Source organism: Alosa sapidissima, chromosome 3 (assembly GCF_018492685.1).
Source record: "Alosa sapidissima isolate fAloSap1 chromosome 3, fAloSap1.pri, whole genome shotgun sequence".
Lineage (NCBI taxonomy): Eukaryota > Metazoa > Chordata > Actinopteri > Clupeiformes > Clupeidae > Alosa > Alosa sapidissima.
The window spans coordinates 13,543,044-13,566,932 of NC_055959.1; the positions used below are offsets into that span (position 1 = coordinate 13,543,044).

General features: G+C 39.6%; 1 protein-coding gene across 1 annotated transcript in view; it reads left to right on the forward strand.

Annotated features, from left to right (window-relative positions):
* The window catches only part of LOC121705026 (sodium channel protein type 4 subunit alpha B-like), a 48,983-nt gene extending 25,336 nt beyond the window's left edge, over positions 1–23,647 (forward strand). Inside the window, exons 14-26 of the mRNA XM_042085705.1 lie at positions 123–296; positions 896–1,252; positions 1,742–2,191; positions 4,634–4,751; positions 5,055–5,209; positions 5,610–5,783; positions 11,031–11,153; positions 12,687–12,968; positions 13,856–13,909; positions 14,871–15,008; positions 15,276–15,380; positions 15,889–16,159; positions 18,504–23,647. Coding sequence (XP_041941639.1) covers positions 123–296; positions 896–1,252; positions 1,742–2,191; positions 4,634–4,751; positions 5,055–5,209; positions 5,610–5,783; positions 11,031–11,153; positions 12,687–12,968; positions 13,856–13,909; positions 14,871–15,008; positions 15,276–15,380; positions 15,889–16,159; positions 18,504–19,738 — 3,636 coding nt within the window. The 3' untranslated portion in view covers positions 19,739–23,647. The remainder of the gene's footprint in view (positions 1–122; positions 297–895; positions 1,253–1,741; positions 2,192–4,633; positions 4,752–5,054; positions 5,210–5,609; positions 5,784–11,030; positions 11,154–12,686; positions 12,969–13,855; positions 13,910–14,870; positions 15,009–15,275; positions 15,381–15,888; positions 16,160–18,503) is intronic.
* The last annotated feature ends 242 nt before the right edge of the window (positions 23,648–23,889 follow it).

Genomic DNA, 23,889 nt, shown 5'->3' on the forward strand with positions numbered 1-23,889 from the left:
GCTAAGCTTGTTCTACATGCAGATTTCTAAAAGGCAAAAACGTAGTAAAGGTTGATTCTCTACATGTCTTCTCTCTCTTTCTGTCTCTCGTTCTTTCTCTCTGCCTGGTACCATTCTGACAGGTCTTCACAGGGATCTTCGCAGCTGAGATGGTTTTCAAGCTCATCGGCATGGACCCGTATTATTATTTCCAGGTGGGCTGGAACATCTTCGACAGCATCATCGTGACCATGAGCCTGGTGGAGCTGGGTCTGGCTGATGTCCAGGGCCTATCTGTGCTGCGCTCCTTCCGTTTGGTGAGATTATTGAGCGGAGTGTCAGAACCATCAGGACTGGGGCAGTGTTGTAGTGTTGCAACCATTCAGTTTTCCTTCATACTTCCATACTCTGATTTTATTATCTCTCTTCATTTTTCATTCATGGTGTTTCTGTGATAAGATGTGTTTGTGTAATTGTGACTGTGATTGTGTGTGTGCCTGTGTGTGTTTGTGTGTGTGTGTGTGTTGTTCATCAATAATTCCATATTTCAAGGATGAGCATTTATGTGCGTTCTAGTAATGTCAATCTATGTGTTTTTTTGGTTACACTTTACTTGACAGTATTGACATAAGAGTGACATGACACTATCATGAACGTGTCATAAACAAGTCATAAACGTTTATGATATAACACTTCTGTTAGAGTTAAGGTTAGGATTAGAGGTTAGAGGTTAGGATCAGGGTTAGGGTTAGGGTTCATGTGTCATGAACCCTCATGATGTGTCATGTCACTCTTATGTCGATACTGTCAAGTAAAGTGTTACTGTTTTTTTTATCAGAATTTGGTTAGCATGTCATAGCTTTAGGCAAAGCCATGCTTTTTAATTGTGAACATTTGTGTTGGGGTTTGGATGCAGATGCGCGTCTTCAAACTGGCCAAGTCCTGGCCCACCCTCAACATGCTGCTCCGCATCATTGGCAACTCTGTTGGCGCCCTGGGCAACCTGACTCTTGTCCTTGGCATCATCGTCTTCATTTTTGCCGTGGTGGGCATGCAGCTATTCGGCAAGAACTACAGTGATTGCGTGTGCAAGATTGCAGAGGACTGTGTGTTGCCCCGCTGGCACATGCAGGACTTTTTCCACTCCTTCCTCATCATTTTTCGCATCCTGTGCGGGGAGTGGATTGAGACCATGTGGGACTGCATGGAGGTGGCTGGTCAAGGCATGTGCCTCGTTGTCTTCATGATGGTCATGGTCATCGGTAACCTAGTGGTGAGTCAGTTGGTACAACACTCCTGTCATTGCAATCAGTTATACTGTAATAATAACGGCTGCATGGAACAATATAAATTATTTGACTGAGTTAGTTTTGGGTGCATGTGTCCTGCAAACAACAAAGGAGGTTTATGTGTTGGACATCCTGTTTTTAAAAGGCCAGATGGGGGCCACCACTTGCTACCACTGGCACTCTAATGAAGGTCAGCAGAATGCTAGTGGTTGCATCTTTAACAAACAGCAGGCTCTGAGAAAGTCCAGTAAATTTGTGGCAAATGAGCTGTTTTTGGCACTCCCCACTCCGGAACTGATTCCATGTTTACGTCAACGGGCAGCATGGTTGACCGTAAGATAGGGGATACGAGTCGGTGACACGGCGATAGAGGGTTCTCTACCAGAAAGCCTCCGATTACCAGTACAATTTGTTATGCAGGACACACTGAACTAAGTCTATATCAACACACACTTTATTCTGTTTCTGCCTAGGTCCTGAACCTCTTCCTGGCCTTGCTGTTGAGCTCCTTCAGTGGAGACAACCTGGCCCCACCGGACGATGATGGAGAAAACAACCTCCAGATCGCCATTGGGAGAATCACCTGGGGCATTGACTGGGCCAAAGCCTTCATCACAGGACATGTTAGGAGGCTTCTTGGGATAAAACCCAAAAAGGGTGAGGGGGAAGAAGAGGATGAGGATCAGGAGGATCACGTCAAGTGCAACAATTTGGTCCTGAGAAACCTGGACTCAGGTGAGCCTGAGCTGAAGAAAGTGGATGGGGTGTGGGGCTGGGCGGAAGACACCGGCAATAACGGGTCGTTTACTAACGCTCTGACCCTCAACGTGCCCATGGCCAAGGGAGAGTCGGACTTTGACACTCATGATGAGGACAGCACTTCAGAGTATGAGAACGAGGCAGAAGATGATGAGAAGACTAAGGTATGTTGAAATTCATGTGTTTCTTTTCAAAGTTTTTGTCATATGGAAATAAGCAACTGTAGAAAGTTTGTCAACTAAGTGTGCAACCTGAGCAGTAGAAAATTGGTTTCAGCAATGAAAAGGAATCTAAACTTTCATTTCAGATGAGTATGACTGCTGCTGAGGATGCTATTAGTCTTATGCATTGATACCACCAAGTAAACATCAGTATAGTATAGAATGTATTCATATTCAGATTGTAGTAAACATGTTATGAGCATTGATATTTATTTGAATCTTTGGAATCTAGGTTAAGCTTTTTATAACTGTTTCATAACAAAGCACTAAACACTGTTAGCTCTTTTGGTATGGTGCTTGGTGTGATATGGTATGAAGACTGATATTTCAGAACGTTCTGGACAGCTTCTCCTACTCTTCATAAACTTTCATGTGTGACACGATGAAGAAAGGTAGAAGCCTCCCTGACTCTAGGGTTTCAGTATCATCTTCCTCAAGCTCAAGCTAGAAACCTTTTTGCATTGAAGCTAAGGAACCACTTTCAAAAGCTTGACGGGAGTAGCACATTGCTTGGTTGTCTGATCACCGATCCTTTGGTGCTTGTGTCAGCACTACTGAGTCTCCTAGATCACTGTGAACCAGTGGTCTCTCATAGCATCTGCAGACTGCATCTACGTCAGGGGTTTATGTTGGGATGGGGTAACCTCACGGCAACAGACCGTGGGAACCGGGGCTAACACAGCATTAGAAGCATTAGAAGCGCTCACTCAAGTCTACTTTCTATCTGTCTGTCTGTCTGTCTCTCTTTCTCTCTCTCTCTTTCTATAAAATGTTGCCATGGAGGTTCAGATGATGGCTGTAATGGTCAGCTATAGTGGCTGGATAGATGACCTAACACAGCACTTGTTTCATTGGGACACTCCTAAAACCCAAACCCTTAAGTGGGAGTAGAACTGGATCTAGGGCTGGCATGTTCTATCATTACATTAAATAACTGATCACATGATTGATGGACCTGGTTCCACACGTGTTCCATCTTAACCGTAAGTGGTGACAAACAAATAAAACAACCTGTGAAAAGTGTATCTGCAGCATTTCTGAAAGCATTTTTGACTGTGTGCAGCACTATGGGTGAGGCCATCTTGTGGACTCTGCGTCATGAAAGAGGTTATCAATGTTTCCCACAGTGGCCAAAGCATGCGTGTGCTTGTTTGTTTACCCATCAATCTCTATACGACAAGCTGCCACATCAGTGAAAGAGGACGACCATGTGAATCTGTGGGTGAAGATTTACACAAGTGAGCACCCGTCAAGTGTCCTCAATCTATCCTCATGCTACCAAATATAGCTCACCTTACACCACGTCCATGTACTGTAAAACTACACGGATTGCCTTACAATTTATTCATCATGCCCACAGGCACCAATCTTTAGTGTCATCACAAAATTTAAATAGTACCACAATGACCGAACAACTTAAACCAGATCCTAATGTAACCAGGTTAAATAGCATTAATTTTTTCTTGACATAGCAAGAATTATTCCTGACCGTAATGCTTCTCTATACTTTGATACAGTGCTCCACTTTTCACAAAATGATTACTCCCCACATGCCCAAACGTACATAATGAGCACACAAACAGAAAAGAGTGCATGCACGCTTAATTCCACCTCAAATGTATATCAAGTACTTGTCAGCAAAACAGCATTTTTTCCTCCAAAAAAATCCACAAACATTAAAGCAAAACTGTATGCTCACAAAATACAGTAAGAGAGAGAAAAAAAAAACATGACTGCCTTGCCATTCTGTTGTCCAGGTATCCACACTGCCAGATAATGCATTTATTCTGTAAATTATACCACTTCAATTTTCTTTAGAAAGTCCAAGGAAAGTTTTTCTTCCACACACACTCCACACTCTATCCGCAACATTTCTCCCCGTCTTTCATTTGCTCACACCAAAAAAAACATATATCAGGGTTACAATGTTACTGTGCTTTACTGTGCTACTGTATACTATGTTAAAGGCGCAAAACAGAAAGCTAGCTTGCTACTTCCTCCCCCTTCATCCCGTGCAACTGTGATTTGATGGAAGTTTGTTATGTTTTTATGGGCAAGTTTTGCCCAAGTTGTTGTGGCCGTTTTTGGAGCCTGGGTTGTCCACAGAGATTGTGTTTTTTTACAGTATTTTCAGGATACAGGCAGCTAGCGGATGGTGAGGTGATGTTTGCTGTAAGTGACAAAAAATGTTTTAGCCTAAAAAAACGAACCTTTAAGCTATGCTTCATTTGTCCATAATGATCTAATACTACACAGTACTGCACTACTATACTATACTATACTAAGCTATTATAGCAAATGCTTTACAAACCACAACACAACTCATCCACCCTGCTGCTCTAAAATAACAGTATTATATGTTGGGTGTTTTTCACCATGTCCCAGAAGGAGGATAATGCTGACGACACTTCCCAGTGCAGTACAGTGGACAAGGGTCCTCCGATAGTGGAGGTGGAGGAAGAGGAAGAGGAAGACATCTTGCCTGACGAGTGCTACACTGAGAGTAAGTCTCACAGAGAGGAAATGTGTTTAATGTGTGTTCACTCTTTATTCTGTGTTCTTGTGTGCTTAATGAATCACAGTTATATCAGCAGCCTTTTGTGTTTCAGTCAGCGACAGGTATCATCAAGAATGCCATTTGTTGAAGCCAGAGGGTCAAGTTGGTTTGAATGTTGGATAATGATCATATAGGGAACAACTGACCTGTATCTGTCTGTGATATATCTGTGATAACCCTGCAGGCCTAGTTTAGGTAGCATTGGCAAAGCTTTCTCTTATTTTCACTTTTCCCTGTGCCCACAAACAGACTGTATCCGCCGTTGTCCTTGCCTGACCCTGGACATCACCGAAGGTAAAGGGAAAATATGGTGGACCCTCCGGCGCACTTGCTTTACAATAGTGGAGCACAGCTACTTTGAGACCTTCATCATTTTTATGATCCTGCTTAGCAGTGGTGCTCTGGTAAGCTGGGATTCAAAGATAATTAGACATGTTTGAGTTAGAATCAGAAATAGTTTATAGGCCAAGAGTATTCACACTTACACTAGATTGACTCATCATTGACACATAATTGACATATACAGTATTGTGTGTTTTGACACATACAAGGAATTTGCCTACAGTTACTGGTGGCTCCCTCAAGAAAATATATTATACACAAAGAGACACACATACAGATATTATAAAAACACTAAAGTGCTTAATAATGTGTATGCCATCATATGATGCAGTTTGCATGAAGATTTAATGTGTGCTCCTTAATGTGTGCTCAAAGTACTGTTGAATTAATCTTTTATAATAAAATCTGAATGGACACTGAGAATGTACCAGTAGTGATCACTTATTGCATGCTATTTCACAGGCCTTCGAGGACATCTACATTGAGCAAAGAAGAATGATTAAGATCATTCTGGAATATGCTGATCAGGTGTTCACATACGTCTTCATCGTAGAGATGCTCCTCAAATGGGTAGCTTATGGCTTCAAAGTCTACTTTACCAATGCCTGGTGTTGGCTGGACTTCCTTATTGTTGATGTAAGTGTTACTTGAAGGTGAATGTTAGTGGGCTGTATTTTGGGTACCAGCGCATGTTCGTTATTCACCCGCGCAAAGTTGAATTTGGTATTTTGCACGTTTATATTTCAAGCATTGCGCCCAGGGGTGTGGCAATAGGGAGGGGCCTGGCGCGTTGTCTAAAAATTGCTATCATACACCACCTAAACCTGGTCAGAAGTCAATGGCGAGTTGTTCATATGCTATTTTAAGAGCGCATGTTAACAGTCATATTGGCACCATCCTTCTATCATTCATGAACGCACATCAGCGCACGTCCATGTAAAGCATTACAAATTGCACGATTACAATGGGAAACATAATTAGAATAAAGATATTACGAAATACTGTACATCTCATGATGAGTAGTTATTCACCATCATTTGCAAATTGGTAATGACGGTTAAAAGTGATTAGGGGAGAGGCGAGAGACACGTATGGGGCACAACTGAAGACGCACTGTCACGAGATATAAGCAACTCCTCTGCAGGATAAATGTTGTTTTATTCAGTCATTCGAGCAACATTAGGGTAAGTGTTGCTTTTTCCAGCCTATATGTTTTCGGTGGTAGGCTAACCCATTGTCAGTCAATAGTGAAAGTAACTGCATATAACTGTCTTGTCGTTGACTGGCTCCTTGGTGAAAAGTCAAAGTCAAAGTCGTGTGCAAATGCGTGAAGGCTATGCTAGGTTTTAGTAAAGCATGGTTTAAGAATGACTATTCGAATCCATACGGTCTCGCAAGCAGCCTCCTTCACATGCGCCGCTGAATGCCAAAATACCGATGCATTTATTTGACGTATCGCGTTTGCGCCGTTAAAGCATAGTTCGAATTACAGTTACAGAAATTACAGAAATTACAGAAATATCAGTTTTGGGGGGGTCAGATAATTTTTCTGATATTGTGAAAAATATCATTACAGTTACAATACAAGTCAACTCCTGTTTTCACTGTAGGAACACTTTAATGTAAAGCGATTTCAGAAACCCCTAAGCAACTGAGCAAGTGTCAACATTGAATGACAAAACGCTAGGTAAATTCTTCCAGTAGGCTAAATTCTGTTTGCTGCTGACGTGCATGGGTAAATGTAAGTTGCTAACTGACGTCTAGCTTGTTGAAAATGTGTTATTTTACAACCTTCATTTATAAACGTGTTTGTTCTTTCATAGCTCATGTCACCTCTTCATACATTGAATTACTGGCTACTTACCTGCTACTTACTTACCCACTGAGGCTAGTAAAGTGTACCTTGGTTAGTTAGCAAGGTAATTCTCTATTTAAATAAACCTTTACATTGTGGTGAGGTAAAGTCGATTGTCATTTCAAAGGAGATGAACTCCATAGCCTAGGTATTCTTTCTCATTATATCTTGAATAAATTATTGTGCCCTTTTGAAATTAGTTTGGCACAGATCCTGTGTTTTTATATTACCGGTATGCACAAGAGGGTCTGATGTAGCTAAGCCTACATCAGTGAAACCTGTGGAAACATAAAAAGACCCAAGTAGCCGAGGCTAAATATGTGCTAGTATTTGAATTTGTTTTTAATTGGTTGGTATTGTTTTTACATTCTATTATTTCCTATTTTTAGTTTGATAAATGTAGTTTTATCTGAGAACCCTGATACTATCTTAATGAAACTATTTTTTATCTACAAACAATTCGTTCGTGTCATATGTGTTAAGGACCAGCAGACAAGAGAGGCACAGGATAAAAGCCGTGAGCATGCCGCAGGGAGACAAGATGAGGGCAGAGGGCAGAGTTGATCAAAACAGTTCTCTTTTGGATATACAGTATAAAAACGATGAGATATTCTGTAGCCTACTGATTATCAGTTTGTCGCATGTTTAGACCTTGTATGTGTGTTGCACAACAAATGTTGCACTTGGCGATCACGGTGGGGAATGATATGGTAATGGACCATTATGGTCAGAAAAAGTGAAGGAGCAGTACCCCCCTAGCCTGACGAGCCAGACCCACATTAAAATGTAGGGTCTGGGCACTCACCAGTGTTGCCAGATGCCAGGAAGGTTTTCCAGCCCAAAACCTCGTCAAAAACCGCGAGAATGCACAAAAAACCGCCCAAATTTGCTTTTGCTTGTTTCTCATTTAAACACATTGAAATCATTAACAAGCTTTAAAATGACCCATTTTTCGACTTAGCCTATCCAATTTCAAAAACAATATTCAATCAAATGAACGCAAAAGTAGGCTACACGGACGTCAGACTATTATTCTATAAGCTTATGTTACGGAAAATAATGCAATAGGCTAAACATAGACTATTAATCTGTCTGTTTAGTGTCAATAGACGCTTGGAACAAAAGCATTCAGTAGGCTAGCCTAACATAAAAACATTGAGTGGATATATGAACATACAAAATAGCCTAATGCACAACATTTCAATTATTTATAATAGCAACATGACACATGCATATTCATGTATAACATTAGATGAAAATCGCATTGATTATAGAACAGGGGTGTCGACTCTTTGCAGAGGCAGTGCGTTCATAACTGGTGGGCCAACTGTAGGCTACACAAAAAATATTTTCATAGGCCTACCCCAAATGTAGGCTAAAGGCTTGAGTTAAACTTGAGTCTGACAGCTGTGATTTAGAACAATTAATTAATAGCCTACCTAGGCGCTATATATTCCCTGAGACAGGCAGTTAGGCCTAGAGTTTTCATGAAAATCGCACTGAATAGGCTATTTAGGACAGTGTCAGTGCGCTATTTGCAGAAGCAGTGCGTCCATGCATGGCAACTACACGCAAAAAATATTTTCATACGCCAGATATAGGCTAAAGGCAAACTTGAGTTTGACACCTGTAATTTAGAACAATTAGTAGGCCTACCTGACAGGCAGTTAATCCTAGTTTTCATGAAAGTCGCGTTGAACGAACAGGGGTGTCAGTGCGCTCTTTGCAGAAGCAGAACGTTCATGCATGGGCCATCTCTACACAAAAAACATAGGCCTATGGCCCTAGGCCCTTCGTGAAAATCGCTTTGAGCAATTGTTATTAGGCCTAAAAATAATTAAAAAGTTCTAGTAGGCCTAGGCTTCGTCAAACTTCCTCAACAACTGTCGGGCTGGACGGAACGTGGGCCGTAGTCCTATGTCAAGCCATTCGCGCAAGACCTGCGCACATCCATCAACCCTGAAAGAAGGGTTAAGTCCATCCTGTCTCGTAGGTAATCTTTCAGCAGTGTGCACACTCATGAAGAGATTGACTGTAATGACAAAATGCTCTTTGCCCACTTTGGCATATTGACATTGTCAGTCAGCTAGCTAAGTTTGAAAACCCCGCGAGCTGTGTGTTTGAATGGCGGTCTGCGCCAGAGTAGGGGAGAACCGGACTGAAACACTTTTTAATTAAACGTAATTTACAAAGACATCGTAAAACACTGAAAGCTAATATTTTGTCACAAGCAAACTACATCGGTCCTCTGTCAAATACAGTTGCATTTTCAGCTCTGAACAAAACCATTCAGGATTTATTTAAGGAGAAATCGAACATGCGTTTTGTTTCATTCGTCCCTCCAGACCGGGATAAATGAAACGACATGGGGGACGAAAGAAACATACAGCTTAAAATTCCCACAACTTCAATATTTGACAACATCATGAATGGTACTTGAAATATGTGTTAATTTGGATAAATTACTGCTGGGCTTTACTGTCTGCTGTTAATATCTAACAACTAATTGCGGTCATTGTGAAGCGCATATCTCGCGGTTATGGAAATACCATGCACTATTAGAATGCATGTTTCGATACATAAGGTGACGTGAGCTGAGAGTGTCTGTTGTGAGTTTAGGGGGGCACGTCAGCCAGAGGGTGTGTGAGTGAGTGAGTGAGAGACTGCTACCTGCTGACCAGAGACGGTCGCTGGAAGAAGGGTCTGAAGTGCCTTTGTTTCGGCTACAAAAACCCGCCGATCTGATCCGAAACCAGCCCAATTTTTATACACCCGCCCAAACCCATTTTTGCCCGCAAAATAGATTGCAAAACCGCCCAATTGGGCGGGAAACCGCCCAATCTGGCAACCCTGGCACTCACCGTTCGCAGTGCTCAGTCCGAGGGGCGGGATAATCAGTTGTCTTTCAAATTCCCTCTGCACGCAATAGGACAGCGGCAGCACTATGAGTCCCATACGTTTCCCACCAGCGGAGCTAGTTGGCTAGTTCAAACGTTTGCCAACTTAATAAAAGCTTAACTCGTGTCACACTGTTCGCCAGCAGCAACATCCATCTTATTTGTTTTCAAGTAGCAGGGAATTCAAGCCAAACCGTTGCAACTCTGCCATCAATCATTATGTTAAGCCCACCTAACGACTCTATATACGATTTCATTGGCCTGATTAAGTTTCGATTTCTGGAGCTCACAAGCCAATGGAGAGTTGCTAGACTAGCCTTGGCATTGCTGCCGCTAGGGACGCGTCTAGATTTCTTGGCTAGTACCCCCCAATTATGGTGGGGTAATTCACACTCTGCGTTAAAGGGAATGACAGATGTCATTCTCATTGGTTTAAAATGATGTTACGCCCCAAACACACCCATATGACTGATTAAAAAACCTAGGAACATCTTGTTGCGCCATGCGCTCCACGTTTGATAACGAAACCCCTCCCAATGTGAACTGGACATCCTACTAAATTTGAATAGACTTTTGACGAGTGACGATGCACTTTAGAATGTCATGATAGGGCCCAGTATGTTAAATTATTATGTTAAATGTTTTTTTTTGTATAGGCCTATTTGTATAACACATAAAGCATGGAGGAAGAAATTCCTCTGATACTTTCAATTTTGGTAGTGGCACATAAGGCAGTTCAAGTGGTTGCACAGGCATAGACTAAACTTGGAATGGCAAACTTGATAAAATGGTAAACATGGTAAAATGGTGTTCTGTATTTTGTAACCCACACTTTCACATTGAGGATTCAACACAATTGTCTAGGCCTATGCATAAATATGCTGTTTATAAGTAGGCCTATTCCCACTCAGCTGGGAATACATGGGTGTTGAGTGTTTGCACAGCACAATACCTGCATATGCAGTTATTCCTGATTCCACAAATTGCCTGCAAGGCATTTCAGGTTCCATGCAAGAAATCATTTTCAACTTTTACTTGTGTATTTCATTCCCTAACCTAGATTCAACAGCAGAACTTGTTATGTTTAAAGAAAAAAATCTCACCATTAAGTCTCAGTTTGTCTTTTCTTAGGTTTCCATTATCAGCTTGACAGCCAACATCCTGGGCTACTCAGAGCTGGGGCCAATCAAGTCCTTACGAACCCTCAGGGCCCTAAGGCCCCTCAGAGCCCTGTCTAGATTTGAAGGGATGAGGGTGAGTTTTGGAATCACTATATGTAGCGAAAGTACCGAGTACTGTTGGTATAAAAACAATCTGTTTTACCTAGCTCAATTTGCTGCAGCCAACAGTTAGAGCTTACATGCTACACTCTGGGGGCATGTTCATGAGCCCCCACGTTCATGCCCCCAGAGTGTAGCGTTGTAGCTGCTGGCTGTTGGCTGCAGCAACTCGAGCTAAATAAAACCAATTGTTTTTGTTCTTTAGTACCAACAGTACTTGACCTGCATGCATTTTAGCATTAACCAGGGTTCCTACGCAGTATGGAAAACCTGGAAAAGTATGGAATTTTATTTTAGTAATTTCCAGGTCTGGATAAGTATGGAAAAAAGAAACAAGGGTATGGAGAAATATTTGTGTTTCCAGACTATTGCATCTACAGTTCTAATCACTTCACTCAACATACAATTATATGGGGGTCCTCAGAAAAAAAATTCTCCCACAAGGGGACCCTGGTACCAAAACCAAATCGAGAACCCCTGTTCTATGCAAGTGCCCTACACCATTGTGCACTGGTATGTTTGCGTAGCTCTGCTATTTTCGGCTGAAACACTGGTAGACTTTTTTGATTTTGTAAAAGATACCAAGACATACTGCATTATCTGATAAACTGTAATTGCAAACAAATAATATTGTTTATGGTGATTTCTGAGGCCTCTGCCAGCAGTGCACTAGTCTCCAACATATGTAGGCTATGCTTGTATCTACAGAGAACTAAAAATGTGAGTGCACCTTCCAACACAGCACTTCCCCCAACGAAAAGTATCCAAGGGCTACCAAGTTAATAATAACATTATTATACAGCTCTTCACAATGCTAGTAGAATGCTCCATTGACATAGAATATGGTCAGAAAAATGTACTGAGAAGTTTGAAAATTTGAGTATGGAAAAAGTATGGAATTTTGAAATGGAAAATGTGTAGGAACCCTGATTAACATTAGCACATTGTATCTTGATTATTTTGTTTTCATAGTTTATTAGAGACCATACTTGAAATAGAAATTGGCTTATTTACACAGCCCTAGTTCATATACAGTTTTTCAGTTGATCAACCTGTTGCTTCAGGAGCATAGTGAGAGGGCTGTGATTTTATTGGCTGTTGAGCTCAAATATCGACCTTTCACCAGAATTACAAATGACCTTTGCATGGTTTTGTCGAAACCGAATAACACAGAATTCATCCATTTTGTATTACTGTCCTGAGTCACAGTGTAGTAATGAAGTGACTAATGACTATGTCAAATCAGGGTTAGACCTATTTTCCTATTTTAGACACAGCCCTTGCCTGAAAAAAGTGTTAATGATGGAGTGTAATTATTGAAATGTTTATGTAACTGTACATAAATACAGTATAATCATGTGTAAACAATATGATGTGATGTTATTATTGATATCTCTCTTCTATATGATGTTTATGTAATTAATACATAGCAATGTAATCATGTGTAAACAACCAGATGTAATATTAATGTTATGCTGTTCTCTCTTCTATCTGATGATGGCTGTAGGTGGTGGTGAATGCGCTAGTGGGAGCCATCCCCTCCATCTTCAATGTGCTGCTGGTCTGCCTGATCTTCTGGCTAATCTTCAGTATCATGGGTGTCAACCTCTTTGCCGGAAAGTTCTACCGTTGTGTGAACACCACCTCAGGGGAGATGTTTCTCACAGATGTGGTTAACAATAAATCAGATTGTTCTTCCCTTGAGGAGTCTGGTCTTGATGCTCGATGGACCAACCTCAAGGTTACCTACGACAATGTGGGCATGGGCTATCTTTCTCTGCTTCAAGTGGTATGTTAAAGGAATTTAACTCATATACTACCATTTCTTTCTACAGTATGTTGTAAAAACACTATTTTCAGATCTGGTTATTTATTTGTCTATTACCAGTAATGCATTTAGTTGGCACTTTTATCCAAAGTGACTTAGAGATACCAATTGCAGGGTCAGTGTCCCTGGAGCAGCTCAGTGTTAAGTGTAAATTGAACCCATTACTTTTTGTGGCTACTACATTCAAGTCAAGTTCCTTAGCCACTACATTACTATTGTTTATGGTCTTATGAAGAAGAAATTGCAGAAAATATTGTGAAATGACATTGCATCCCAAAGCCTTTAAAAGCAGAGTGTACTTTTTGGACAAATGACTACTAATTTCTTTTCTTAGTTCATTTATACTGTTAGCTCATTTACAGCCAATCGTTACTTTTAAGCTTGCCTGTGTTGTCGTTTTTGGGTCAAATGGCCTTTTGAATGGGAATCGTAGAGGCACTACTATTTTGATACAAGATCGCTATTTTTAAAACACTAAGAAGGCTCGACACAACATGAAACCTTGATCGAAGTATCATCAGTGTCTCTACACATGAACTCGAGCATTGAGAACATTTTTGGTGTCACACAGAGTTTACTAAAAGAAAGGTTTTGAACAACTCACTTGGTTTTTCTGCTCGCCGCCATCTTGCCAGTCAAGGAGTGAGTTGTCCAAAACTTTTCTTTATAGTAAACTATGTCATTGCACTGAACTGCCTTGCACTATATTTATATTTGATATTAAACCACAGTCTATACTAATATTGCACTATTCCTACCCTCTTTTGAACTGTATATTGCATCTTGCCTGTGTCTGTTGAGGTGTCCAAAAAATGGATGGTAAAATCAATCTTTTGTCTTTTATACAGTCAACATTTAAGGGATGGATGGACATCATGTATGGTGCAGTTGATTCACGTGGGGTCAGTGTTCCATTATCAGCATCATAGTTGTTCGCACAAGTCTTCTGTTTTAACATTCCATATATTATTTTAAAGGTGCGATTTGTAGCCTAGGATTGTTACCGAACGTGTAGGCCAAAATCAAAACACTGGTGAACGTTCTCAAGACTTCCAGATGCGAGCCTCTTCTGGGTTGCCAGATGTAATGAAGACTTAGCTAACGTTAGTTGACCTGCAGCTGCTTTAACGTTTGTCCAACCATGACCCAGCTACACATTACGGAAACAGTGAAAACAAAAAATACCTCTCTAACCAACGTAACATATTTAGCTGAAGTTAGCGATACAGATGAAGTTTAGCCTAACCTGTTGTGGAGAAATATGGCCAGCTCTGCGTCAGACTTGATATTCTTAGTTTGACGAAGACGTCACCATCTCAGGAAGCTCCTCCGATGTCCACTTAATTTGTTTCTTGTTTTAATTTTGGAAATTTGCCTGCCTCTCGTAGGCGTTCATGACTACAACTGACAGCTGTTGACAGTTAGCCTTTGCTAATTTGGCAACCCAAATAGGAGGACGCGCTAGCCCATTATTAATACGCTATTCTAGAATTAATCGTTCAAAACATAAACAAAAATTCCAAGAGATTCCGCCCCGTAACTCATTTTTTTTCATGGGTTTTACGGGGTTTTACGGGTTAGAGTAATGTTGTCAAATAAGCCATTTCTTCAATTCATCGTGTTTCCTTACTCTCTGACAACATATGGTGATCATTTTTGGAATGGTTACAGTTTATTTTCCATTATTTCCTACATACTGGACCTTTAATGAAGCGGAAGTAGATTGGGAACAAAATAGAACGTTCAAGCATTGTTTTTGTTTTACTTGTTGAAAGGGTCTATAATATGACCAACACTTCATTACAACACACATTACATGGATAACTGTGTTGTTATTTGTAACATCATTTTTTTCCTTGACAGATTGAAGATCAACCTGAGTATGAAGCAAACCTCTACATGTACATCTATTTCGTCATATTCATCATATTTGGCTCCTTCTTTACCCTCAATCTCTTCATTGGTGTCATCATTGACAATTTCAACCAACAGAAGGCAAAGATAAGTATCTAAGAAGTTCTATCAAAACTAAATGAATTAGTTTAAACGTGTGTGAACTGGACAAAACTGTGGTAATACCCCAATACAACAGGACTGGTAGCTTTTGAGAAGTGATGCAGTACCCAAGAAAAAGTTATGGTACCCCAAAGAGTAAAATGTAGAAGTGACTGTAGCACCCAATGCAAACACTCAAGCAGTCAGCATGTTCACCTGTGATTGTAAATTTATGCAGTGTACCTGTTAGAATAATTGTTTTTGTCCCTTTACTTTGGAGGCAAGGACATCTTCATGACAGAAGAACAGAAAAAGTACTACAATGCTATGAAGAAACTGGGTTCTAAGAAGCCACAGAAGCCTATACCAAGACCAGAGGTTAGTAAACAACAATACATGAGCTAGCTTGTTATCCTCTCTCACAAACTAACCACATTCAAGACATACATTCAATATGTACTCTATGTCTTAAACATCATCTTTTATATTGACCCAAAATGGCCTAACTTTTCATGTTGTCTCAAGATATGGTACCCAGTGGTGTATGTCAGCTAAATGCTGAGCTTGTTGTAGCATATCTTATCTGCTCACCTTTAGTCTTGTGTCTTTGTGTACAGTAGAAACCACTTGAAACATTAAAAATCAATCAATACAATTTAACTAAATTGTTTTAGTGTTGTAGTTGTTGTAGTGTAGTAGTTGTAGTGTCATTAACAATTAGACATATTCTCAAAGCACTTCGTAGAGCAATGGGAATATGATTTAGCCTAATTTACATGTGAATTAAGTAAAGTAATATTGACCTAAGTGTTTCATAACTTTTCACAAGGATGACTAATTGTTCTGCAGTCTTGTGATAAGCCTTGGTGTCATTTTGGACTTACAGAACAGATTTTCAGCACTGGTCTTTGACTTGGTCACCCAACAATTCTTTGACATCCTTATCATGATATTGATCATGCTCAACATGATAACCATGATGGTGGAAACGGATGGCCAGAGTAAAGAGAAGGAGGACATACTTTTCCTCATCAACTTGGTCTTCATTGTGGTCTTCACCACAGAATGCAGTCTGAAAATGATTGCCCTCCGACAGTACTTCTTCACAATTGGCTGGAACATTTTTGACTTTGTTGTTGTTATTCTGTCTGTAGTGGGTAAGTGCAAATTATATTTTTTCCACCTTTTCTTCCATATAATGTAATGAGGTTCCTTTTACAGTTCAGTTTGCTTCAAAAGACAATTGTCAATTAAAGGAGAACTCTGGTCATTTTTAACACAAAGCTCAGTTGATCATGTTAATGGAATACTGTCGGTCAAAGAAAATGAAGAAAAATCGGTGCTTTCTGACGCAAATTACCCGGCAAGCGGCTAAAGCAGCCAATCAACTAAACATAATCAACTGAGCTCTGTGATAAAAATGGCCAGAGTTCTTCTTTAACTGGGTCATTCTATGAAACAGATGCCATTTGATTTGATTTGATTTGATTTGAACATTTGATGAGATACATAAGGTACAATGTAAGGTGTGATTCTAAAGCTAATAATTCAAGGGTTTTTGTTAACATGATGTACAAGAAAATACTATTCTTAAAGAGTATCACACTATTTTTAACCATCTAAAAATGGCCATTTCCATGTGTCCGGGTTGACCGACATGACATTTACATCTAAAATATCACCATGTAAATATTATATTCTTATCAAACTTTTGTTATTTTCAAAATTAAATATATTTTCCTGATGACATTAGACATTTTTTTGGTAAATATTTTATGATTTTATTTGCGTTCCTTGGTTTGACTTACCACCCCCGTCACATTAACTTGTTTTGTCTGTAAAATTTAGCATACTGTTACTTGATATAAAATCACAAATACATTTTTCCATAATGTCTGCCTGTAGAGCACCCAAGAAACTAAGTGGAAAAACAAACCAAGACATTCTTTTACATTGTTCATTTGTTGTTTTTTCATTACTGTGAGAGGGTCCGTCAAGCTTAATCCAACCAGCCCGTCACGCAAATTAAACGGGAAGAACTATTTTTCAATACAGTTTTAACACTATCATTGCTAAACAAATGACATTTCTAATTGTAGGCATGCATGTTAAGTCAATAACTTGACCGCTATTGGATAACTAGAGCTATTTTATCATGAAATGTACCACCCCGTCACATACCACCCCGTCACATTTATTATATTTCAATTAGTGCTGTCAAACAATTAACATTTTTAATCACGATTAATCGTTGAATTCCTATAGTTAATCACGATTAATCACATATTTTATCATATGATTAAAATTCTATTATTTTGCATTTCTGAACTTTCCAGGAGTCCATATTAACAATAAAGCAATTATTGTTTATCTTGATTGGGATTCAAATGAAAGCAAAGCAAGTTACTTTATTAACTGAACTTTAAGACATAGGTCTATTTGATTATTTCAAATCAAATTTCAAAAGATGTGCAGCAGACCTGAGGCAACACAATATATTCTTCAGTAATATAGCTGATATAAACTGAAATAAATGCTACTGCAGAAGTGCATGCACAAAATGTAGGCCTACACACATTATAAAGGGCATAACAAACAGAAAATATTATATTCATACTATATTCATTATCTTTGAGTTCAGTTGAAAATAAGGAACTTTTCAACATGAGTGCATTGCCATTTTATAGGCCTAGTGCATTGGCATTTTATAGGCCTAAATATGATGCACTGTCACTTGCCACACACATCAACGCCGAAGTTTTTTAACAGGCAAACACTGGATGAACAATGGATTTTATGGAGCAGCGACCAAATATAACTGAATCGTGATTTACACGGCTGCAAAGTGCGATGCTGGTGTGCGGAGTTTGGAATGGAAGAATGGAATCTAATGTAAATGAATGTCGAAAGCAGAGTGCATCGCAAATAGTAGCAGCCAAAGAGGAATATTGATAACAGAACAAGTGACGGTGAAAAAATCTTTGGCGGCACACAACTAATGCGCCAGCCTAGGCTACTACTCTTTGGCCGGCTCGTTAGCCCAACCAAGTGTGTGCAGCATGCCTTTACGTAGCCTACTAACGGCGCATCATCATAAAGATACATTTGATCTGTATCACACCCCATTTTGTTTAGTTTCCGGTCTGGCTAGATCGGTGTGGTGTTGTAGTTGTTCTAACTTTACTAGTTGTTGCAACAGCATGTGAAAAAACTACAAAGTTTGTTACACCAAAATGAACGTTAATCTCGCGATAAAAGAATTGACGCCGTTAAAATAGGTTTCCGTTAACGCCGTTAATAACGCGTTTAACTGACAGCACTAATTTCAATCTATTATATTTCAATGTGAAACAAAAAATGTATGCCTTAATTTTGGTTAATTTTGATGATAAAAAAAAATAAATAGTGAAAAAGGCTTTCATAGAATGACCCCACTGCAATTAAAAATGAAACCAGGTTAGATGTTGGCCGATTAATGATGTTTTTATTTCTTTTTTAAAGGTCTTGTGCTGGCAGACATCATTGAGAAATATTTTGTCTCTCCAACTCTTTTCCGTGTGATCCGACTGGCAAGGATTGGTCGAGTTCTGCGCCTCATTCGTGGTGCCAAGGGAATTCGAACACTTCTGTTTGCCCTGATGATGTCACTTCCTGCACTTTTCAATATTGGCCTTCTCCTTTTCCTTATCATGTTCATTTTCTCCATTTTTGGCATGTCCAACTTCGCCTATGTCAAGCGTGAAGGCATGATTGATGACATGTTTAACTTTGAGACTTTTGGCAACAGCATCATCTGCCTTTTCATGATCACAACTTCAGCAGGTTGGGACGGACTCCTTTCACCCATTTTGAACAGTGGTCCACCGGATTGTGACCCTGACTTGGAAAACCCAGGATCAGATGTGAGGGGTAACTGCGGCAGCCCTGGGGTAGGAATCGTCTTCTTCTGCACCTACATTGTTATGTCCTTTCTGGTAGTGGTCAACATGTACATTGCCATCATCCTGGAGAACTTCAACGTGGCCACTGAGGAAAGCGCTGACCCATTGTGCGAGGACGACTTTGAGATGTTTTACGAGATGTGGGAGAAGTTTGATCCAGATGCTTCACAGTTCATCAGCTACAGCCAGCTCTCTGAGTTTTGCGACACCCTAAAAGAACCCCTCAGGATCCCAAAACCAAACACAATCAAGCTGATCACAATGGACCTGCCCATGGTGCCAGGTGATAAGATCCACTGTCTGGACATACTTCTGGCCCTGACAGCTGATGTACTTGGTGACTCAGGAGAGTTGGACACTCTCAAGGCGAGCATGGAGGAGAAGTTCATGGCCAACAACCCTTCCAAGACGTCCTACGAGCCCATCACCACCACACTAAGGCGCAAGCAAGAGGACGTGGCTGCCCGAGTCATCCAGAAAGCCTGGCGCAAGTACATCCTCTGCCGTTCCCTCAAGCACGCCTCGTTCCTGTTCCGTGAAAAGTCTGACCAGACTGGGGATGGCGAGGAGCCACCTGAGAAGGATGGAATGATTGCTTTCAGAATGAGCCAGTTCTATGGTGATGGGATGGAGCAGGATGTCGCCATGTGGAACCCCGTAGCAGCTTCTGACAAAGTACCCCTCACTCCCTCTGGTCCTGTGGAGGTCCAGAATGAAGTGGTCTTGCACTCTGCCCCATACACTATCCCTGACACTGCTGAATTTGTTGGCAGCCTGAGGGAGAGTATTGTTTAGATATAGTTCCCTGAGGGTTTGTAGTATCACCACCATGTTTGGGTGTCTAGAAAGACACTTAGTCCTTGATTCTCCTCTTGGCTACATTGGCTATGTGTAAAGTCAAATGTTTCAGAGTGACCTTCAAGACCTGCCGATTGTGATGGTATATATTGTTACGTTTTAGCATGGCTAAAATGCAATGAAAGTGTTTTCTCCCAAAAGTGGGGCCCACTCTCTCCATATCAGACTGATCCTTAGACAGATGATATAATGAATGACAGTTTACTCAAGTCATTACATTAGAAAATTGATACTAATTACAGTAAAACAATCCATGCAAGTAATTGATACCCTGGTATGACTATTAAATTGGACTAGATATTTATTTTATTTCAAAATATTATGTTATATTCATTGTTGTTGGCTTTTCCCTGCAGAAAACTGGTTGGCAACATTGATCTGGTATGTTATAAATTAGAGGTAGGCTACAAGTTTCCAACTCAAAATGGAAATGGAAATTACAGCCAGTCAACCATTAAGGAAAGTCTAATCTTTTCTTTGGCGACACTCCAGGAAACAGCCAGAATGTACAGCAGTAAAACATGATATCAGAGATGGGTCAGCTGAAACTACTGGAGCTACTGAAGTCATTTTTTTAAAGCCAAAATATTGTAAAACTCCCCTGGTTTCAGTAGGTGACCACATGTTTTTGTACAGCACAGAGTTATTACATGGCACTGTGTGCATTAGGACAAATCTAGTTATGTACTTCTAAAATCTAAATGAGCAGAGAGAATGTCAGAGAAATGCACTGCAGATATTACATGTGATCCTAATAAGGAATAGTCACGTCTTCACCAAAGCTTGTCAAAACCATGATGATAATATTTATTTAATTACATTTGTATTTATTTTATTTAATTCTAATGCCATGATTCAAAAGTAACCACACACTTTCAGCAAGTCTGTTATTTTTGTATTATGTAAAATAATTGTCTGTTATCATCACCCCAAGTCATATCCTATTGATCATTTAATACTGAGGCCTTTTAACTGTATGGCACATGCTGGTCCTGTGTGATGGAATAGGGGGAGAAAGCTGGACCCTACAAAGATGTGCTACCAAGAGCCCTTTGGGTGCTTCGCTTATCATTGAAGAGTATAAAGATAACTCTTACAGTATAAACAGAGAATAGTTGTGCAGGGCTATGGGATTCTGAAATGTTACTTGTCTTCTTGGTGAGCTATGGTCAGAAGAGCTTTTTTTTAAAAAATTGCCAGCATGTTCAGCTCTGCTCTGATGTATGAGCTATCATTTTTCAGTGTTTTTCGATGACATGTCTGCCACAGAGATCATCTTTTGCATGCAAGATTTAAACACTGGCAATTTCTTGTTAAATGAACAACGAATTAATATATTTTTAGGTAAATATATTTTTTATAAATACAATTTTTTATCATTCTCCTTGTAAAAATGCTTTGTTGTAGATATTTGCTTGTCATAGATTTTCTTTCTTTCTTTAACATCATGTTTACATACTGTATTCATTGTAATCAAGTGAGCTTCCAGAAGTAGTCATGTTTGTCTCAGTTTAATGAGTTTAAAATTCTTAAACCTGGCCATAATAGAATGTCAGTGTAGAATTGTTTTGGTTGACTGTGGAAAACATTGCCAAAACTTTGCAACCAGTGGCTATAGGAGGAAAATATATGCTCAACGACTACATGAAAGAACACATATTCAACAGCAGAAAGTTCTCAAACTTCTCAAACCTATATTTATTTATTTTTTAAGTAGCATTAAATATACGTTACCATACATATTTAAAGACATTTTACCCTACTTCACAAAAATAACAACTTTTGATTTATGGCACTTCCACAAACAACCAGTCTTACCTAAACATGTCTTCCTTTTAAATTATCATTGCCAGAGAACGGGCAGTTTAACAATATAATTGTTGTGTCTCATTTTTATAGAATTAGGAAAGCATTTGTGAATTGATATGTAGTTTATATTTTCAACTATTCTTTCAAATTTAGGTGAGCGATTTATCTAGTAATGCTAAACCTGTCAGACAGGTTTTGCTTTTTAAGAGTTAAGAGAGGTATTTGGAATGCTTTTGTGGTACTTCAGTAATTGGGTGCAATTACAGTAGTGTATATTGAACTGTTCTTCGACTAAATTATTTTAGTTATGTAGTTGTTAATTTTTGCATTTCAAGGGTTTTGTAATGTTTCTAATAGTTAAAGTTATTTTAAAAATAAAAATAAAGTATGTCACCCAGTAATAATCCAGTATTGGCCGAAATGACTCAGCTAGTGATGAGTGTAGATTCCGAGTGTTGGAGTGTTGCTTTCTGCCTTTGTAGAAAAATTGTTTCTTAGGAAAAAAACTCTATCCCAATTGAAGAGGCCTTGGTATCACTTTACATAAACTCAACTTAATAAAAATGTAAATGTAAATCAGGTTTCTAGGCCAAGTACTGTATACTTGTGTATACAAGGATTTTGGTCTCTGCATTTATCCCATCCGTGAATTAGTGAACACACAGAGCACACAGTGAACACACAGTGAGGTGAAGCACACACTAATCCTGACGCAGTGAGCTGCCTTGCTACAGTGGCGCTCGGGGAGCAGTGAGGGGTTAGGTGCCTTGCTCAAGGGCACTTTAGCCGTTCCCATTTCACTTTATTGATTTCAAAGTCGATGTGAACATTAGAAGCAGTGATGTTATTACAGCCAATGATGCCAAATTATGTCTATACATGTCTCAAGCAGCTAAATGACCTTTCCATCAATACAGTCGAAGCAGGCGTTGTCGATGTGCTTTCATTTTTATCATGAATTTTGGATAGGTCTGCATGTCCATGGTCCGATGGTGCACAGATCCCTGCAGTATCACTGTGTTACCAGTTCAACTTACAGCTCATCCAGAAGTCCAAAAGGGCGTAACTATGCCAACTCTTTGATGGCTTAGACCTCACCACATCTTTTTTATCATTAAACAATTTAACTAAACTACATGGTATTTTGTATTATAAACTACATTTGAATTTTAAAACATTTTGTAATTATTTAGATTTACTTTCAACTTTCACCAATTCTGTTTCAAGTTCACTGAGATATACTGTGCATGTTGTTGACAGTGTCAAATCATTGGATCAGTTATCATGATGCGTATGACATTTGCCATGTCATGTTTAGAACATGGTCAGTCAGTAAGATGGTCTTAAGTGTTACCAAGACCTTAATAGCTGTCCAGATACCTTTTTTATGGACTCCCTCTGTGTTGAATTACGATATTGATAGCAATATATTCATCCCCCCACTGTTGCTATGAACAATACTATCTCAAGCCCAAAAGTGAACAGAATCTTTGGAACCTATGCATTGTCCACATTGGTATACGCTAGAATTAACTTCAGGGCAGGAGAAAGAAACACTATTTACTCAATGCCACACCATGATTGAGAATCAGAATGATGTGAGTTATATTTGTGAATGCTGATAAATGGATAGATATGACTGTTTATTTGATTCACTGTAGATCAGAGTTTTTCCATGTTGCTCTTGACCCCCCCCCCCCTTTCCAAAGCATGGTTTCCAGCTCTCCTGCCCTGGATATCTGACTGAACTCATCAGCTCCACTGGAGATTAAATGGACATCCACAGCATCCTGCCAATCCAGGTCATTTTAACCACACTGTTTGATATCAGGTGTCTACTGTAGAGATAGAAGATTTCCAGTGCAGGAGGACTCAGTGGCTGGTTTGAGATTTTCTGCTTTTAGGACAGAAAGGAGAGGCCCTCTTGAATGTGTGCATTCTCGATGATGCTTGTACATATGTATTATGACTTTAATTTTGGAATGATTTTTTTAGGTCTTTGTACAGTGCCTCAAATGCCAATAAATTATATTGAAATTCATCTTTTTTCCTTTTCCTTTCTTCCCATTTGAAATTAGTGTTTCACTTTTAGAACATGTCCATATAATATTAAGTCACACATTTGTTTCTCTCAGCAGCAACATGCCATCTACTGGCTCACTTTAAATGTCACAACTTTCAAGATCCAAGTGTGCAGACATTCCCTTTTCTATTTTTAGTTTGCTTTGCTGGCTTGCTATAACCTGTTAAGTCACAGAGTGTTTTTACAACAAGTGTCT